Below are 16,227 nucleotides of genomic sequence, written 5' to 3'. Positions count from 1 at the left end.
GAAGGCTGAGATCTGAGGGTCACAGTTTGAAGGCAGCCTGGGCAGCAAAGTCCATGAGACTCTTAACTCCAATTAAACCACACAAAAGTCAGAAGTAGAGGTTTGGGTCAAGTGGTAGAGCACCATCCTTGAATGAAAGAAGCTATAGGACAGCAGCTAGGGGCCCTGAGTTCAAGCCTCAGCACTCTCTGTCTCTGTTTCTGTCTCTGCCTCTCTGTCTCTGTCCGTCTGTCTGTCTCTCTCTCTCTGTCTCTCTCTGTCTCTCTCTCTCTCACACACACACACACACATATACACGCACTCCTACCATTGTCCCATTGATAGCAACTGGAGGCTCACAGGAGTTGAGCAAGTTTCCTGGCTAGTGAGTTGTTGAACTCAAAAATTCAGGCTCAAACAATGGGGCTTTTCTAATATGTGACAGCAGCTCAGAGAGGTTCTGAAACTTGGTCAAGATCACACAGCCAGGCCATGGGAAAACAAAAGGCCTTAGCCCCTGAATTGTCTGCCTCCTCATACCTGTTGTTACCCCCACTTTTCTTTGCAAACCACAGTAGTTTGGAACTGTACCTCACCAGGGGCAGGTGCAAACAAAAAGGACTAAATAATACATGCCTGGACGCCCTGGCTAGGACTCTCAGCGGGGCACGGGTGTAGGGGGGGGAATCGGACCCTGGTGTGGGTATCAGGTGGGGAGCAGGCGCTCCTGGCTGCTCACTGGCCACTTATTCACAGCCTGCGATGTTATCAGAGCTGCACGGCGGCAGCGCGGAGGAGCCAGTGCCCAGGTACAGAGGATGAACACCACGGCGGCCCCTGCGCAGCCGAACCTGAAGCCACGGGGAACCGGTAAAGTCTAAGCCCAGGGTCACCTGATGGCAAGTCCCCGGGGACACCTGGTGAGGGAAGGCACCAGGCCCCGCCCACACCACTGGCTCTGTGCTTTCTGGCTGAGCTCCCAGGCCAGGACTGGCTGGTGGTGGATCTGTCTCTCCAGCTACTTTCTAGAACACCAGATGAGGTTACTGAGGGAGTGGAGGGTTTCCCACTGGCGGGGAGCAGGTGTATTTTTATTTATTTTATATGTTTTTTTGTTAGTCCTGGGGCTTGAACTCAGGGCCTGAGTGTTGTCCCTGCGCTCTTCTTCACTCAAGGCTAGTGCTCTACCACTTGAGCCACAGCGCCACTGCCAGCTTTTTGCTGGTTAATTGGACAGAAGGGTCTCAGAGACTTTCCTGCCCGAAGTGGTTTTGAACTGTGATTCTCAGAACTCAACCTCCTGAGTGGCTGGGATTACAGGTGGAAGCCACCAGCACAGGCTTGGAGGTGGTTATTTCGGATGGCATACAAGTTCAGCAAAAAATGCATGTGCATGCGTGGGTGGGCACTCTCTCTCTCTCTCTCTCTCTCTCTCTCTCTCTCTCTCTCTCACACACACACACACAATTGTCTTTCCAATTCCACCAATTTGCTGCCAAGAGCCCTTTCACACCTTTCTATCTTCTATCTTATCTTGCATATCTTATCTTTTCTTTAACTGAATCTGAGGCAGCCCAGCCTCCCAGGACTGTAGTAGGGGATACTGCTGTCTTGCTTGGATATTAAAGTGAGTCACTTTATTTTACATATGTGTGTTGTGTGTGTGTGTATGTATGTATGCACGTGCTAGTACAAGAATTTGAACTTAGAGCCTGGGTGCTGTCTCTTAGCTGTTTTTTTTTTTGTTGTTGTTGATCATGGGGCCTGGGCACGGTCCCTGAGTTTCTTTTGCTCAGGGCTAGCACTTTACCACTTGAGCCATAGTGCCACTTCCAGCCTTTTCTGTTTATGTGATACTGAGGGACCCCAAGCTTCATGCACACTAGGCTTGCAAGCAAGCACTCTACCACGAGGCCACATTCCCAGCCTAGAGTCTCATTAACTTTTCTGCCTGAGCTGGCTAGCTTCAAGCATTGTTTTTCAGGTCTCAGCCTGAGGATTACAGGCATAAGCCACTAGCCCCCAGCCCATTCCCCCTTCTTAAAACAATTTCAATAGATATTTTTGTTCTATTTTCTTTTCTCTCTTTTTTTTTTTTTTTTTTTTGTCGGTTGTGAGGCTTGAACTCTGTGCCTGGGCACTGTTCCTCAGCTCTTCAGCTCAAGGTTAGCGCTCTACCACTTGAGCCACAGCACCACTTCTAGTTTTCTGAGTGGTTTATTGGACTTTCCTGTCCAAGCTGGTTTTGAACTGCAATCCTCAGATCTCAGCCTCCTGAGTAGCTAGGATTACAGGTGTGAGCCACCGGCGCCCAGCTCTTACTCATTTTCATTTTACACAATTTTCTCAATTTTTAGTTGCTTGTCTATTTACAAATCATGTTGGTGTTTTATTTCCTTCCTTCCTTCCTTCCTTCCTTCCTTCCTTCCTTCCTTCCTTCCTTCCTTCCTTCCTTCCTTCCTTTCTGCCTGCCTGCCTGCCTGCCTTCTCTTTCTTTTTCCTGTGCCAGTCCTGAGCTTGAATTCAAGGTTCTATCCCTGAGCTTTTACACTCAAGGCTGGTACTTTACCACTTGAACCACTGCTCCACTTCCAGCTTTTTTTTTGGTGGTTAATTGGAGATGAGAGTCTCACAGATATTCCTGCTTGAGCTGACTTCAAACCAGGATCCTCAACTCTCAGCCTCCTGAGTAGTAAGGATTACAGGCATGTACCACCAGCAAATGACTTGGTCTTCTAAAAATTACTTCCTCTTGGAAGACAAAGTTAAAAGCCCATACTAGAGGTCAGGCTACTAGGTTCATAGCCCAGCTACTATCTGGATGGGCTTGCTTGACTTCCCTCAGCTGTCTGCAGAGTTAGCCCAGGTAATCTCTCTGGGAGGTCTTAGGGAGAGCTACAATACCTATTGTATATAAAGGTATGGCTGGGTACTGGACACCCAGGAAGTGTACAAATATGAGTAGGTCAAATGGGGCAAAAAAAAGAAAACAAAGCCATTTACTAACTGGGCCCTGGTGGGTCCCACCTGTAAGCTTAGCTACTCAGGAGGCTGAGATCTGAGAATCACAGTTCAAAACCAGTTCTGGCAGGAAAGTCTCTGAGACCCTTCTGTCCAATTAACCAGCAAAAAGCTGGCAGTGGAGCTGTGGCTCAAGTGGTAGAGCACTAGCCTTGAGTGAAGAAAAAATAAAAGCAAAAGGACAGCACTCAGGGCCCTAAGTTCGAGCCCCAGGACGCACACACACACACACACACACACACACACACACACACACACACACACTCTGCTTTTACAAAGCAACAAAGCCTTGCAGTAATTCATTGCGGTCTCCCCTCATCATTCATTTCGCAGACAAGCCTGTGCAATCTTGGACTATTTTGCCTGAAACAAGAAGAAATTGACAAGGAAGGAAAGAAATGTAAGAGTCCAGATTCCAATGAAACTTGAGCATCTTTGCCAGCTCCTGGCAGGGGAGTTTTTTTCCCTTCTGAATTCTACATTCCAGGGTAAGCCACAGGTCCACAGGAAAGCCATCCTTGGGTACTCCAGGGCCATTGTCTCTCCTCCTTCCTTCTCCTTGCCTTCCCTTTGTCTCCTCTCCTCCCTGTCTCCTCTCCAGCAGCTCTGCCACTTACTGTGTGTCCTAGGACAAGGCATTGACCACTCTGAGCCTCAGTTTCTTCAATAGTCAGAGGGGACTTGAGTATATGATTGCAGGAAGGGACAAAGGCAAGCATTTACCAAAAGATAGCTCAGTGTGTATACACTATGGATGCTTGAAAGGATAGCAGCTTGAACACTGTGGGAAGTCATTTATTCTCTCCATTTAACTCTCACAGTGACCCTAGACAGAGTAGAGCAGATAAGAGTCTCACAGACTTTCCTGCCTGGGCTGGCTTTGAGCAGGGATCTCAGCATCCTGAATAGGTGGGATTACAGGTGTGAGTCACTGTATTCAGCTTTGCCGGCCTTTCACAGTGATAGGTGATTGGGTCTTTAGAGGTGGAGGAGGCTGAAAGGAAAAGTTCAGGATGTTGTGCTGAGATGTCCATGGTCATCTTTTCCTTTCTCTTCTTCAGACAGGCATGCTCCTGCTGTTTGTACTAGGTTGCATCTTCTTCCCACTGTGTTTTGCAACCATCCGCTGGGGCCTACAGAACCACACTAGCCTGCAGATGGAGACACGAGAGGCTGTTTTGGTGGCATCCAAGTAAGTAGATAGAGTGAGGGTATCTTCCTGGGGGGATCTCATTATAGGGGGAGCTGGTAGTAGACACTATGTTGGGCCGGGGGTACAGTAAGTTTGAGAGTCAGATCTTGGCTGGGAATATGGCTTAGTGGTAGAGTGCTTATCTTGCATGCATGAAGCCCCGGGTTCAATTCCTCAGTGCCATATACACAGAAAAAGCCAGACATGGCTCTATGGCTCAAGTGATAGAGTGCTAGCCTTGAGCAAAAGAAGCTCAGGGACAGTGTCCAGGCCCAGAGTTCAAGCTCCAGGACTGGCAAAAAAAGAGTCAAATCTTAAAACAATCACACTTTAACTTGGAAATCTAGACCTCTCCTATGGAAAGGAGTTTAAAAATAACACAAGCTTCTTAAAGGGCTTGTGATGTGAAGGTAATGTGAGTGAAAGTCTCTGAGGGATTGAAAATTCTTGCAAAGAGCGGGGTGCTGGTGGCTCCTGCCTGTAATGTGAGTGAAAGTCTCTGAGGGATTGAAAATTCTTGCAAAGAGCGGGGTGCTGGTGGCTCCTGCCTGTAATCTTAGCTACTCAGGAGGCTGAGCTCTAAGGATCACAGTTCAAAGCCAGGCCAGGCAGGAAAGTCAGTGAGACTCTTATCTCCAATCAACCACCAAGCAAACACAGGTTTGAAATCTCACTTTAGCCAACATATTTCACCAAGTTTTTGTTTCCTAAACTTGTTAATTTTTCTCCCTCACCTGAGGAGATTCAAGGATATATAAATCCTTTCTGTGCCCAGAATATAGTAAAACTTAGGAGGTTGGGGGTCTCTTTTCCTTCAGCCCTGAGGTTAGGAAGTCAGGTCTGTATTATTTCTCACTGTCTGGTTATGCTCCGGTCTTTCCTATATCTTGCCACCAGAGGGCAGCATGAAACTGCAAATCACAGCTGTTGGCCTGTAGGAGAGGCCAGAGAATGAGTGGGCTTTAGTCTGGAAAGGCCAATGGCAGAGTTGGTTATAGAGGGGGAATCTCAGGGCCAGAAAGGAGAGCAAAGAACTGTCTGTAGGATAGTTGGGATCAGGACACACAGATAGAGGTCCAGGGAGGCCACGGAAACAGTGAGAAGTACCATCTCAGAGCTGAGCCAGGCTACTGACCTTTGGTGTGACACTGGCCTCAGTTTCTTTATGGGTGAATGAGGGGACTGAATAAAACAACTCCCTTTTTCTCCCTGAGAAACAAGGCTGTTATGTGACATGGCAGAGGAAAGAGAGTCAGGCGCTGGGCACCGGTGGCTCACCCCTGTCATCCTAGCTATTCAGGAGGCTGAGATCCGAGGATCATGGTTCGAAGCCAGCTCAGGCAGAAAAATCCCCGTGAACTTCTTATCTCCAATTAACCACTCAAAAACGGGAAGTGGTAGAGCATTAGCGTTGAGCACAAAGAGGCTCAGGGACAGCGCCCAGGCCCTGAGTTCAAGCCCCACAACTGATGGAGAAGAAAAGAAGAAAAAAGAAGAAAGGAAGGAAGGAAGGAAGGAAAGAAGGAAGGAGGAGGAGGGGAGGGGGAGGAGGAGGAAGAGGAGGAGGAGGAGGAGGAGGAAGAAGAAGAAGAAGAAGAAGAAGAAGAAGAAGAAGAAGAAGAAGAAGAAGAAGAAGAAGAAGAAGAAGAAGAAGAAGAAGGAGGAGGAAAGAAAGGAGGAGGAGGAGGAGGGAGCCAAGAGCACAATGAAAGGGAGAGAAAGTGGTAGGTAGCATTTCAGAAAGCTGAGAAAGGCCAACAGCCCAGGAGAGGCCTACTCAGGCTCCAGGTGGGTTTTCTCTGGAGGCTATATTTTTTGTTGTTGGTGGTGGTGGTTGTGGGACTTGAACTCTGGACCTGGGTGCTGTCCCTGCATTCTTCAGCTCAAGGCGCTCTACTGCTTGAGCCACAACACCACTTCTGGTTTTCTAGTGGTTTATTGGAGATAAGAGTCTCACAGACTTTCCTGCCCAGGTTGGCTTTGAACCTCGATCCTCAGATCTCAGCCTCCTGAGTAGCTAGGATGACAGGCGTGAGCAACTGGTGCCCGGCGGGGGGCTGTATTTTATACTTTTTTCAAGCCCCTTCATTACCTCTCTGGTGCCTGAGGGATGCTGCCTTATATTAACTTTTTATAACCCAGGAGAATATTGTCACCCACGGCTCAGAACCCTTTCCTGATGGTCACAAATGGCCAGGCCCTGCTGCCTGGGGCTGTAAAGCAAGGACCTGGGCCCTATGGAAGCAAAGTCTGGGGTGCATCAATTTCCCCCCCCCCTCACTGGGTTGGGGCAGGGTATGAATAGTGAAGAGGGGTCCAGGTGTTGAGGGACACCAGGCGTGAGGTGTTTGGGGCTTGGGGGGGGTCCTTTCTCTCCAAGGCTTCCTTGGTGGGGGGGGGGGGGCAGCAGGTGTGTGCTTCTTCCGGAAGCTCCTTTTCCCAGGGAGCCCCGGTGGCTGGGGTGGCGGGGCTCTGAGCTGTGATGCCAGGCTGGGCATCTCACACCCTCCTGGGTTGCCTTGGTCAGTTGGGTGGCCTTGTCAGAAAAGGAAAACGCCAGGCATTTCTCCTCTTAGGCCCATCTGGGGGATACAGAGTCCCTTCCTCCCGGCTGGTGTGGCGATCCCCAGGGGTCACCTTCTTTCCCAAGAGAAGCGCCTTCCCCCCCCCCCCCTTGTCTCCAGCAACCTCCTGGTGCTGCAGATGCTGTCTCTTTAAGGGCCTCCCCCTCCCTCTTTCTGTGCTCCCCCCCCCCCCCAATCTCTCTGTCGCAGCCGCTGCTGTGCTCAGAGCTGCTTGGGAGAAGCCCGCTGCAGGTCCAGTTCCTCCGTGTGTCCGGTCGGTGCCATCCTTAACCTCCCCCTTCCCCTCCCTCCCCCCTCCCCTCCCAAGCTGGCCACCTCCCCCTCCCCCTCCCCCTGCAGGGGGCAGGGGGCTGGGCACCAACGCGCTAGGATGCCATGTGCAGCGTCCACGCTGGGCAGCGGGAGAAGGCGGTGGCGGCGGTGGCAGGGCAGAGCTGACCGCTGACCACTCGCCGCCCAGCCGCTCCTCTGGCTCCGTCCTCTCCCTCCCTCCCTTCAGGGCTGGCACCATCGTCTCCCCCCCCCCCCACCCCGCCTCCTCGGAGCCCTCCCAGCCTCTCCACGTAAGCCCCCCCACCTGCTGTGCTGCCGCCCTCCCTCCCCTCCCCGCCCCTCCCCCAGCTGCATCCTCCTGCTGTCCCCTCTCCCTTTCGGTCCTCTCCCCAAGTCCTCTCCTGGTCGCCTCTCACCCGCTTTCCTCCTGCTCCCCCCACCCCGCACCCCCCCCCCCATTCCAGCCTCCAGCTCCTGACCTGGCCAGCCGTCTCCCTCCTAGTCTCATCCAAGTAGCTCTTTTCCCAGCTCCTGGGCCGGCTCTCTCGTCCCGCTGCTGTCCCCACCCTGTCCCCTTTGTGCCCTTCTGCTCTTCCTTTCTCTGGCTTGGAGTCCTTTCTTCAACCTCCCAACTGCCTTCAGCTCCGTGGCCCTGGTCTCTTCTCCATCCGGCTTCCTCTCCCTGCCTGGGGGGAGTCCTGAGCCACCATGCTGGCCCCGATGGTGGCTGGGGGGGTGGTGTTCCCCGGACTCTTTCTCCTCTCCAAGAACACTCTCCAGCGGCTGCCCCAGCTGCGCTGGGAGGAGCCCGACGCCGTCATCGTCTCCGCCAGGTAACCCGCATCTCCCTTCCCTCAGCGCAGCCCCTCTCCTTGTCTGGCCAGGCTTTGTGGGGATCTCTGAGCACCCTTGGCCCCAGGGGTGGACTAGGAACCCCCCATGATGGTCCAAGGGCTTTATCTCCCGCTTCCTTCTCCCCCCACCCCCTCCCGGGGCCTTATCTTCCTAGGAAAATCTCATTGCCACCCAGCTTGCCTGCTTCCACTACTACCGACTACTGTTCTTTCTCTTCCCCCTCCTGCTCACCCCAACATCCACTAAAGCAGGCCAGCATGGGATGACAAACATTCTTATAAGATACGGTGGGGGTGTAGTGAGCCCCATGGATTGCAGGGGCCGGGGCTGGAGGAGGGAGGCATGGGGGGGTTACAAGGCACAAAGCAGTAGATGGTGGAACTTGTCCCCAACCAATACAGGACAAGGGGCCAGCATCAGGGAGGGAGGGGAGCTTGAGAGAAACTTGGGGTCACTGTGGGGCCAGGGGCCAGGGTAGCAATCACCATGGAGACCGGGTGACCCAGTGGTCCAGGAGCTGCTCAGGGATCTCTCTGCCCTCTTAGATGTCCCCTCCGTCCTTCTCCAGGGAGAGGCCTGGCTCTTTGCCGCTGTTCCCTGGACTCTCACCTTAGGATGACCTCCTTCATGTCCTGGGAGGAAGGCCACCCAGTGTCCTCAAACTGAGTTGGAGGGCTGGGGTGGATGAGGTAGTGGTGTGGTGGCAGTGGTGATGGTGGTGGTGGAGCCAGGCCCCCGGGAGGAGGGTGAGCTAGGAATGGTGCTGAGAAGTGGACCAGGTTTCCAGAGCAGCAGAGAAAGCCAGGCCTTATACTCTTGTGCCTTCTGCCCCCTTTGCTCGTCTCTCTAGGCTGGTGTCCTCTGTCCAAGCGATCATGGCCTCCACAGCTGGGTACATCGTGTCCACCTCCTGCAAACACATCATTGATGACCAGTAAGTGCCATGCACCCGCCTCTGCTCATGGCCCCTGGCCTACCCCAGATCTTCAGGGAACTGTCAGTGGCCCCTTAGCCCTTTGCTTGGGTCTGAGCAAGTTCTTACAACCACTGCAACTCAACACCCAGAGATAAATTTATCCCATCCGGTTCTTAAAGGTCAGAACCAGGGGGGGCAGGATTGAGGGGTGGGGGGGAGAGGGGAGGGGACGGAATCAAAGAGAATCCTTAAAGTAGCTCCTGGTTGACTTCCCAGACCTCTTGTATTGTAGTGGCTTCTGAATGTCACCTCTTCCCCAGCCTCCTCCTGCTCTCCCACCTCTCGGACCCCATTTCTTAACCAGCACTCTAGTGGGGGTGTCCCCTCTTCTCTTGGCTCACCCACCAGCACCTCCCAGAATCCAGATGCCCAGCCCAGCTCCATGCATAGAGGAGGAGAGATGACACAAAGCCACTAAGGGTCAGGCAGTGGGGGAGGGAGGAGGGTAAAGAGGGCCAAAAGTTGGCAAAGGCAGTTGCTGCAGTGCCTAATCCTTGCCAAAATGGCCCAGGCCTGAGAGGTGGGGCAGGAGGAGGAGGAGGAGGAGGAGGAGGAGGAGGAGGAGGAGGAGGAGGAGGAGGAGGAGGAGGAGGAGGAGGAAGAGATGGGCCCTGTCCATGGTGCTGACCAGCTCTTAACAGGCCACAGGCTGCTCTGAGATGCTTGTGTCTCTGTCCAGGATGTCCGCTCAGCTTTCAGCTCTGCTTCTTCTTCTCCAGTGTCTTTTGAGACCCAGAAAATATGGCCAGGGTAACCCAGGTGCCCCCCCCTTTTTTTTTCTATTGGCTCCAGTTTTTCCGTAGATAATAAATTCCCTCCATTGTGAAATGAGGCAGGGCTGCCTGGAAAGACTGATGTAAGGAGCAAATGAGTTGATGCCTGGAATTGGTTCTTTGCTCCTCCATAAAGATGCTTAACTCTTCTTCAGACCGAGTACTTGGCTGCTTCTATTTCATATTTACTTTTTGTGCCACTACAGGGACTTGAACTCAGAGCCTGAGCCCCCCCCCCCCCTTGCTCTCGCTGGAGCCACAGTTCCACTGCCAGCTTTTTGGTAGTTTTCACTGGGGATAAAAAGTTCCACAGACTTTCCTGCCCATGCTGGTTTTGAACCAGGATCTTCAGATCTCAGCCTCCTGAGTATAGCTAGGATGACAGGTGTGAGCCAACCAGACACCAGCTACTTGACTTCTCCCCCAACCCTTTCCCACCACCAGGTCCACGATGAGCTTGGGCTTCCAGGCATCGCCTTCTTCTTACCCAGAGGTCACCTTCTCGCTCTTGCCCCTACTCCTCACTCCAAGTCTGTTCTTGCCCCCCCCCAACCTTTAATCCTCAGGTAGGTGGGAGGATCAGGGTTAATCCCAGAGCAACAGCTGCTCTGGCTTCTGAGCACCTAATTGCTGACAGGGTGAGGCTAGGACAGAATACTTCTTATGGTAGCCCAGGGCTTGGGGCCTTTTCTGATTGTCCCTCACAATCCAGGATCTTAGGGGTCTCCTTCTTCCATCCTGTCGGCTGGCTGGCTCTCTAAGTCTCTACCCTGCTTATAACTTTTCCATTTCCTTTCTTGAGTATTGTTGCCAGCTTTTGTTTTGTTTTGTTTTTCGGTCATGGGGTTTGAACTCTGGGCGCTGTCTCCAAGCATTTCAGCTCCATGCAAATGCTCTACCCCTTGAGCCACAGCACCACTTCTGGTTTTCTGGTGGTTCATTGGAGATAAGAGTCTCATAGACTTTCCTGCCCAGGCTGGCTTTGAACCATGATCCTCAGATCTTAGCCTCCTGAGTAGCTAGGATGACAGACGTGAGCTACTGGTGCCTGGCTTATTGCTGACATTCCCCCCCCCCCCAACCAGCTGCCTGTCCCCTGCCAGCTCCCCCATAGAATATGCCCCAGGCCAGTGCAACCATGGGTTCCTGGAAATTCAATAGGGAGGAGGTCTCTTGGCTTTTGCCAGCCAGCCTGCTCGCCACACCCCGCCCTGTCCTCAAGCCCCAGATTTCCCACCTCGCCTCAGCAGCTGCTCACATGACAGTGTGGCTGACTTTACTTTCTTCCTCCAATATCCAAGGCAGGTTCCACCTCGTGTGTGTGTGTGTGTGCGTGTGTGTGTGTTGGTACTGAGGCTTGAACTCAGGGTTTGGACACTATCCCTTAGTTGTTTTTTTTTTTTTTTTTTGGCGGTCGTGGGGCTTGAACTCTGGGCCTGGGCGCTGTCCCTCAGCTCTTCAGCTCAAGGCTAGTAGTGCTCTACCACTTGAGCCACAGCACCACTTCTGGTTTTCTGGTGGTTAATTGGAGATGAGAGCCTCACGGACTTTCCTGCACAGGTTGGTTTTGAACTGGAATCCTCAGATCTCAGCCTCTTGAGTAGCTAAGGTTACAGGCATGAACCCCTGGCACCCGACTTTCCTTAGCATTTTTGCTCAAGGCTGGTGCTCTACCACTTGAGCCATGGCTCCATTTCTGTTTTGTTGTTGTTGTTGTTGCTGTTTTGGTGGTTAATTAGAGATTCAGGGTCTCTCAGATTTATCTGCCCCAGCTGACTTCAAACATGGATCCTTAGATCTCAGCCTCCTGAGCTGCTGGGATTGCAGGCGGGAACCACCAGCTCTGGGCTCCCACACCTGACCTCCCAGCCCTCCCCCAGCCCTGTTTCAAGACCACAGTGTTTCAGGGAAAGTGCAGAGGTGCTGACTCAGGAGGGAAAATGCAATGCTGCATATTCATGTGCTTTTTTGTTTACTCACAAAGTCCATAGACCTTTCTCCATTCTCAGCAGCTTTTTGCTCAGCATTTTCTCCTTCATGCTTGGCCGAACCTGAAGAAACAGGAGATGGGGGGCAGCACCTCTGTTTTGCCAATTAGGTCTGGCTCTGATGGCTCTGAAAACAAAATTTTTTTTTTTTGGTTGGTCGTGGGGCTTGAACTCTGGGCCTGGGCTCTGTCCCTCGGCTCTTCAGCTCAAGGCCAGTGTTCTACCACTTCTGGCTTTTTCTGCTTATGTGGTGCTGAGGAAAGCATGCAAGACAGGCACACTACCTCGGGGCCTCATCCTTGCTAAGAAGGTGCTCTACCACTTGAGCCATTCTGCCATCCCTTTTGCTTTCAATATTTTAGATCGGGTTTTGTGCTGTTCAGAGCCAACCTGGACAGAAATCCTTCTACCTATACTTCCCATGTGCCCTCGGGCCCTGCTCCCATTACATTTGGCTTATTTGTTGAGATGGAATCTCACTAACTTTTATCCTGGTTGGCCTCAAACCATGGACCTCCCAATCTCTGCCTCTCAAGTAGCTGGGATTATTGGTATGAGCCACCCACAGTGGGCCCATCTCTTAAACCTTCTAGGGACAGTGGGATTGAGAATGAGGACTCATTGGTTATTCCTTGGCCACATTGGCTAGCCTCTCCAAGACTCAGTGTCCATGGGGATCAAAACCACACCTCACTTTTATGAGGTTGGATGAGGACCAAACCAGGTTAGCCATGAGAAGTTTGTTGTTTCTTTTCTTTTCTTTTCTTCAAACTTGAACTGAAGGACTCACACTTAACCAGCTTGTTTGCTCAGCTGGCACTCTACCACTTGAGCCATACCTCCAGTCCTGCATCTTACTGGTTACTTTGGAGCTAAGAGTCCACAACTGATTTCCTGCCCAGGCTGACCTGGAACTGCAATCCTCTGGCTCTCAGACTCCTGAATAGCCAGGATGACAGGCTTGAGCCACCAGTGCCTGGCTGAAGATTTGGATATTAATGTCGGTGCTTGGATAGGGCAGGCAGAGACTCTATGTTGGGCTTTTTCCACTGCTGTGTGCTGTAACCTCGAGTTTCTCTCTGCTGTAAGCTGGGTTCAGTCTCTGCTTTTTGACCTATAGGTATTCTGTATTCTGTGGTCTCTCCCTCCAGCCTCCTTCCCCCCCCCCCCAATTATTACAGAAAGACAGATTGGGGACAGAAAGAGGGAGAGGTGGGTTCTGAGGTCTAGCTGGCTTGAGGCCCAGCCTTACGGCTCTCTGGCTTCGTGACTGTGCGACCTTGGACAGGTCTCTCTCTTCCTTCCTTCAGTTCCAGCATCTGTAACTTGAGACTTGCTTCTGTCTCGGAGTTCTGCAGGGCGATCCCTTGAGATCTTGCTCATGTGGCTAGAGCTGCTCACTTGAGAGTTGCCTGCTTCCTCTCTGCTGTGATCTCTCTCTCTCTCAGCTTGAGGGCTGTCCCTGAGCTTTTTCACTCAAGGCAAGAAACACTACCACGTTGAGCGACGGCACCACTTCTAGTGTTTGACTGGTGAATTGGAGCTAAGCGTCTCACAGGGACTTTCCCGCAAAGGCTGGCTTCGAACCGCGATCCTCAGATCCCAGCCTCCTGAGTAGCTAGGATGACAGGCGTGAGCCACCAGCACCGGGCCCCATCTCTCTTTCTGCCCAACAGGCACTGGCTCTCCTCTGCCTACACGCAGTTTGCTGTGCCCTATTTCATCTACGACATCTACGCCATGTTCTTGTGCCACTGGCACAAGCACCAGGTCAAAGGGCACGGAGGGGATGACGGGGCGGCCCGAGCTCCCGGCAGCACCTGGGCGGTGGTGCGGGGCTACCTGCACAAGGAGTTCCTCATGGTGCTCCATCACGCCGCCATGGTGCTCGTCTGCTTCCCGCTGTCTGTGGTGAGTCCTCCTCAAGTCCTCCCAGCACTGAGTGGCAGAGAGCTGGTGCCCCATCGCTGCCCAGCCAGCAGCTGGGGACGGGGTCGGTGGGGGGGGGGTCCTGGGTACCAGCTGGGCGCAGTGTCAGAAGGGAGGCTGGCCAGGTGGCTCAGTGGTAGAGCTGCTTGCCTAGCATGCATGAAGCCCTGGGTTCGATTTCTGGAAGTGGCGCTGTGGCTCAAGTGGTAGAGCGCTAGCCTTGAGTAAATGAAGCTCAGGGACAGTGCCCAGGCCCTGAGTTCAAGCCCCAGGACTGGCCAAAAAAGAAAAACGGAGGGGTGGGGGTGGGGTGGGGGGAAGAATGCAGGCAAGGATCACCTTCACCATCTTCTTCCTGCTAAGGTGTGGAGACAGGGCAAAGGAGATTTCTTCCTGGGCTGCATGTTGATGGCAGAGGTCAGCACCCCCTTTGTCTGTCTTGGCAAGATCCTTATCCAGGTGAGTGGATACCTTAGGAGACCAGAGCTTGGAGGGGTGAGGGGAGGGGAGGAGATGGGGGGGGAAGAACACAGGCATGGAAGGGGGGAGGGGGGCAGATGGGCCCACCCCACCCTCCAACCCTACTCTCTGTCTGTTCCGTCTGTAGTACAAGCAGCAGCACACACTGCTGCACAAAGTCAACGGGGCCCTCATGCTGCTCAGCTTCCTGTGCTGCCGGGTGCTGCTCTTCCCTTACCTGTACTGGGCCTACGGGCGCCACGCCGGCCTGCCCCTGCTGGCCGTGCCGCTCGCCCTGCCGGCTCACGTCAACCTGGGCGCTGCTTTGCTCCTCGCTCCCCAGCTCTACTGGTTCTTCCTCATCTGCCGCGGGGCCTGCCGCCTCTTCCGACCCCGAGGCTCCCCACCACCCTCGCCCTGTCAGACCCAGGACTGAGGGGGAGGCCGGGCGCCCTCCACGCCACGCCCCCACGAGAGAGAGAGAGAGAGAGAGAGAGAGAGAGGGGGCTGGGGTGGGGGTCAGGGCCTCTCGCCTTGACCACCCCAAGGCTGATCAGGCAGACTCCGAAAAGGGGAAGGGGGGTCACCTACCCTCAGGGGCTGAGAACCGGTGACCGAAGGCAGGGAGAGTGGGGGAACCTGTCTCCCCCACAATGCTCCAAGCCAGGGAGGGGGTTGGCGCTCAGAGCCCTCCTCCTGCACCCCCTGAACATGCTCCCTGAGGCTGGAGCATCCTGAGGGAGAGGACAGGGACTCACGGGGACCAGGAGTCAAAAAAAAGACAGGGGTGTGGGCCACTCTGCTACAAACCCCCCCCACACCCCCAATCTCTCGCTATCCCCATCCATCTGGGAAGAGAGGAAACCCCAACTCATCCGCCCCCCCTACCCTACCCCGTGGGCTGTGTTAGGGCAATTGTCCCCCCCCATGGCTTCTCTCTGGAGAGGCCAGCCTGAGGAATCTTATTTATTTTATTTATTCGCCCGTATCACAGTAATCTGTAGGGGTTGGGGGGTGGGGATGTGGCTGCTGCCCTGCCCCCCCTGGCCTTCCCAGTGCTGAGCACCCACCCCACCCCCCAGGGGCAGGTGAGGGGTGCCCCGCCTCCCCCCTCCCACCAGGCTGCGCACGCACCTCACCCTCGGGGCCCTGGCTTGTCCCTGGTGCTACCGACCTCTTAAGGCTTCCTCCAGTCTGGGGTTCCTGGGGGGGGCCTGGGAGGTACTTTACAGACCGCTAATAAAGACGATCTGCGTGAACGCCACCAAGGTGTTCCAGTCCTGGTTTTTAGGGGCTGGGAAGGGATGGGGGGGTGGGAATGGAAAGGGGGGGACGACCCTCCCCCTCCCCAGGACCCTCCCATCCCAGCCAGTCTGTTACTAGGAGGAAGAGGTGAAAGCTAAGACCTTTATTGAATCAGCCGGGGAAGCTGGATCCCAGAAAGCCCAGTGCATCGCGCAGAGATCCTCTCCCAATCCTAAGCCCCTTTCTCAAAACTCCTGTGGGAGAATGGGGGGGATCACAGGGGTGGGTGACACACGGGGTGGGGGGAAGGTTGCGGGGGAGGGCCAGGGCCACAGGGGCGCCTCACATGTGGGTGCAGAACTGGAAAAGGAGAAACAAGAAAGCCAGCACCAGGACAGTCACCAGGATATGATGGAAGAGGCCAGGGTCGGAATCTGCCAGACAAGCCGGGTTCAAAGGGCTGCTCTCCTCCAGCCCTCCCCCCGCCAGGAGGGAGGGGTGCATCCTTCAACTGGTTCATACCTGTCTTAACAAAGATGACAGGTTTCTCTCCGATAATCTGGGCCACAGCCAGAAGGCTGGCTTGGTCCGAGTCTGGATAATCAAAGAAATCAACTCTGTCTACGAAGATGGGAGAATCAGCTTCCAGGGCTAAAGGCCCGCTCCTCTTCCGGCTGGGTGCTAGGACCCAGAGCAAAGTTTGTGACAAGAGCCCTGAAGACCCTGTCCCCAGGCCAACAGGACAGCTGGGGATGGGGAGGTCTAGCAAGGAGGGTGGAGGGAAAGGAGAAAGTCCTGGGATTGGGCTCTCAGTCCCTAGAGGTGAATGCCCCTCAATGTCCCCCCCCCAACACCTTTCTTCCTAGTATCCTCCAGCTGGCTTCCCACCTGTGTCGATGGTGCCCAGCCCTGCCAGCCACACCCACAAAGACACCCATTGCCACAGCCCCAT

The 16,227-nt window shown here is 53.9% G+C and overlaps 2 protein-coding genes across 2 annotated transcripts; one reads left to right on the top strand and one right to left on the bottom strand.

The window, feature by feature from the left end:
• The first annotated feature begins 3,475 nt into the window (after nt 1-3,475).
• On the top strand, nt 3,476-14,505 carry Tlcd3b (TLC domain containing 3B). Its single transcript, XM_042666811.1, has 6 exons — nt 3,476-3,488; nt 4,062-4,192; nt 8,756-8,839; nt 13,319-13,553; nt 13,935-14,030; nt 14,179-14,505. The coding sequence occupies exons 2-6, from the start codon at nt 4,068-4,070 to the stop codon at nt 14,464-14,466; spliced, it is 828 nt and encodes a 275-aa protein (XP_042522745.1). The 5' UTR covers nt 3,476-3,488; nt 4,062-4,067; the 3' UTR covers nt 14,467-14,505.
• Nucleotides 14,506-15,507: 1,002 nt separating this feature from the next.
• On the bottom strand, nt 15,508-16,227 carry CUNH16orf92 (chromosome unknown C16orf92 homolog). The gene is made up of 4 exons (XM_042666575.1): nt 16,164-16,227; nt 15,798-15,956; nt 15,622-15,709; nt 15,508-15,529 (listed from the first exon to the last, which is right to left on the bottom strand). Exons 1-4 carry the CDS (start codon nt 16,225-16,227, stop codon nt 15,508-15,510), a joined length of 333 nt encoding a protein of 110 aa, XP_042522509.1.

The sequence above is a fragment of the Dipodomys spectabilis genome, unplaced genomic scaffold (genome assembly GCF_019054845.1).
Source record: "Dipodomys spectabilis isolate Male_0828 unplaced genomic scaffold, ASM1905484v1 ptg000366l, whole genome shotgun sequence".
Taxonomy (NCBI): domain Eukaryota; kingdom Metazoa; phylum Chordata; class Mammalia; order Rodentia; family Heteromyidae; genus Dipodomys; species Dipodomys spectabilis.
This window is presented reverse-complemented; position numbering and strand designations above follow the sequence as displayed.

Excerpts from the sequence above, each read along its gene's own strand:
- CUNH16orf92 (XM_042666575.1), bottom strand. The coding sequence starts at position 16,227 with ATGGGGCTGTGGCAATGGGTGTCTTTGTGGGTGTGGCTGGCAGGGCTG. Across the intron at positions 15,710-15,797 it reads TGTCATCTTTGTTAAGACAG|ATTCCGACCCTGGCCTCTTC; the intron begins GTATGAACCAGT and ends CTTGTCTGGCAG. Across the intron at positions 15,530-15,621 it reads TTCCAGTTCTGCACCCACAT|GAGTTTTGAGAAAGGGGCTT; the intron begins GTGAGGCGCCCC and ends ATTCTCCCACAG.
- Tlcd3b (XM_042666811.1), top strand. The coding sequence starts at position 4,068 with ATGCTCCTGCTGTTTGTACTAGGTTGCATCTTCTTCCCACTGTGTTTT. Across the intron at positions 4,193-8,755 it reads GCTGTTTTGGTGGCATCCAA|GCTGGTGTCCTCTGTCCAAG; the intron begins GTAAGTAGATAG and ends TCGTCTCTCTAG. Across the intron at positions 13,554-13,934 it reads TCTGCTTCCCGCTGTCTGTG|GTGTGGAGACAGGGCAAAGG; the intron begins GTGAGTCCTCCT and ends CTTCCTGCTAAG.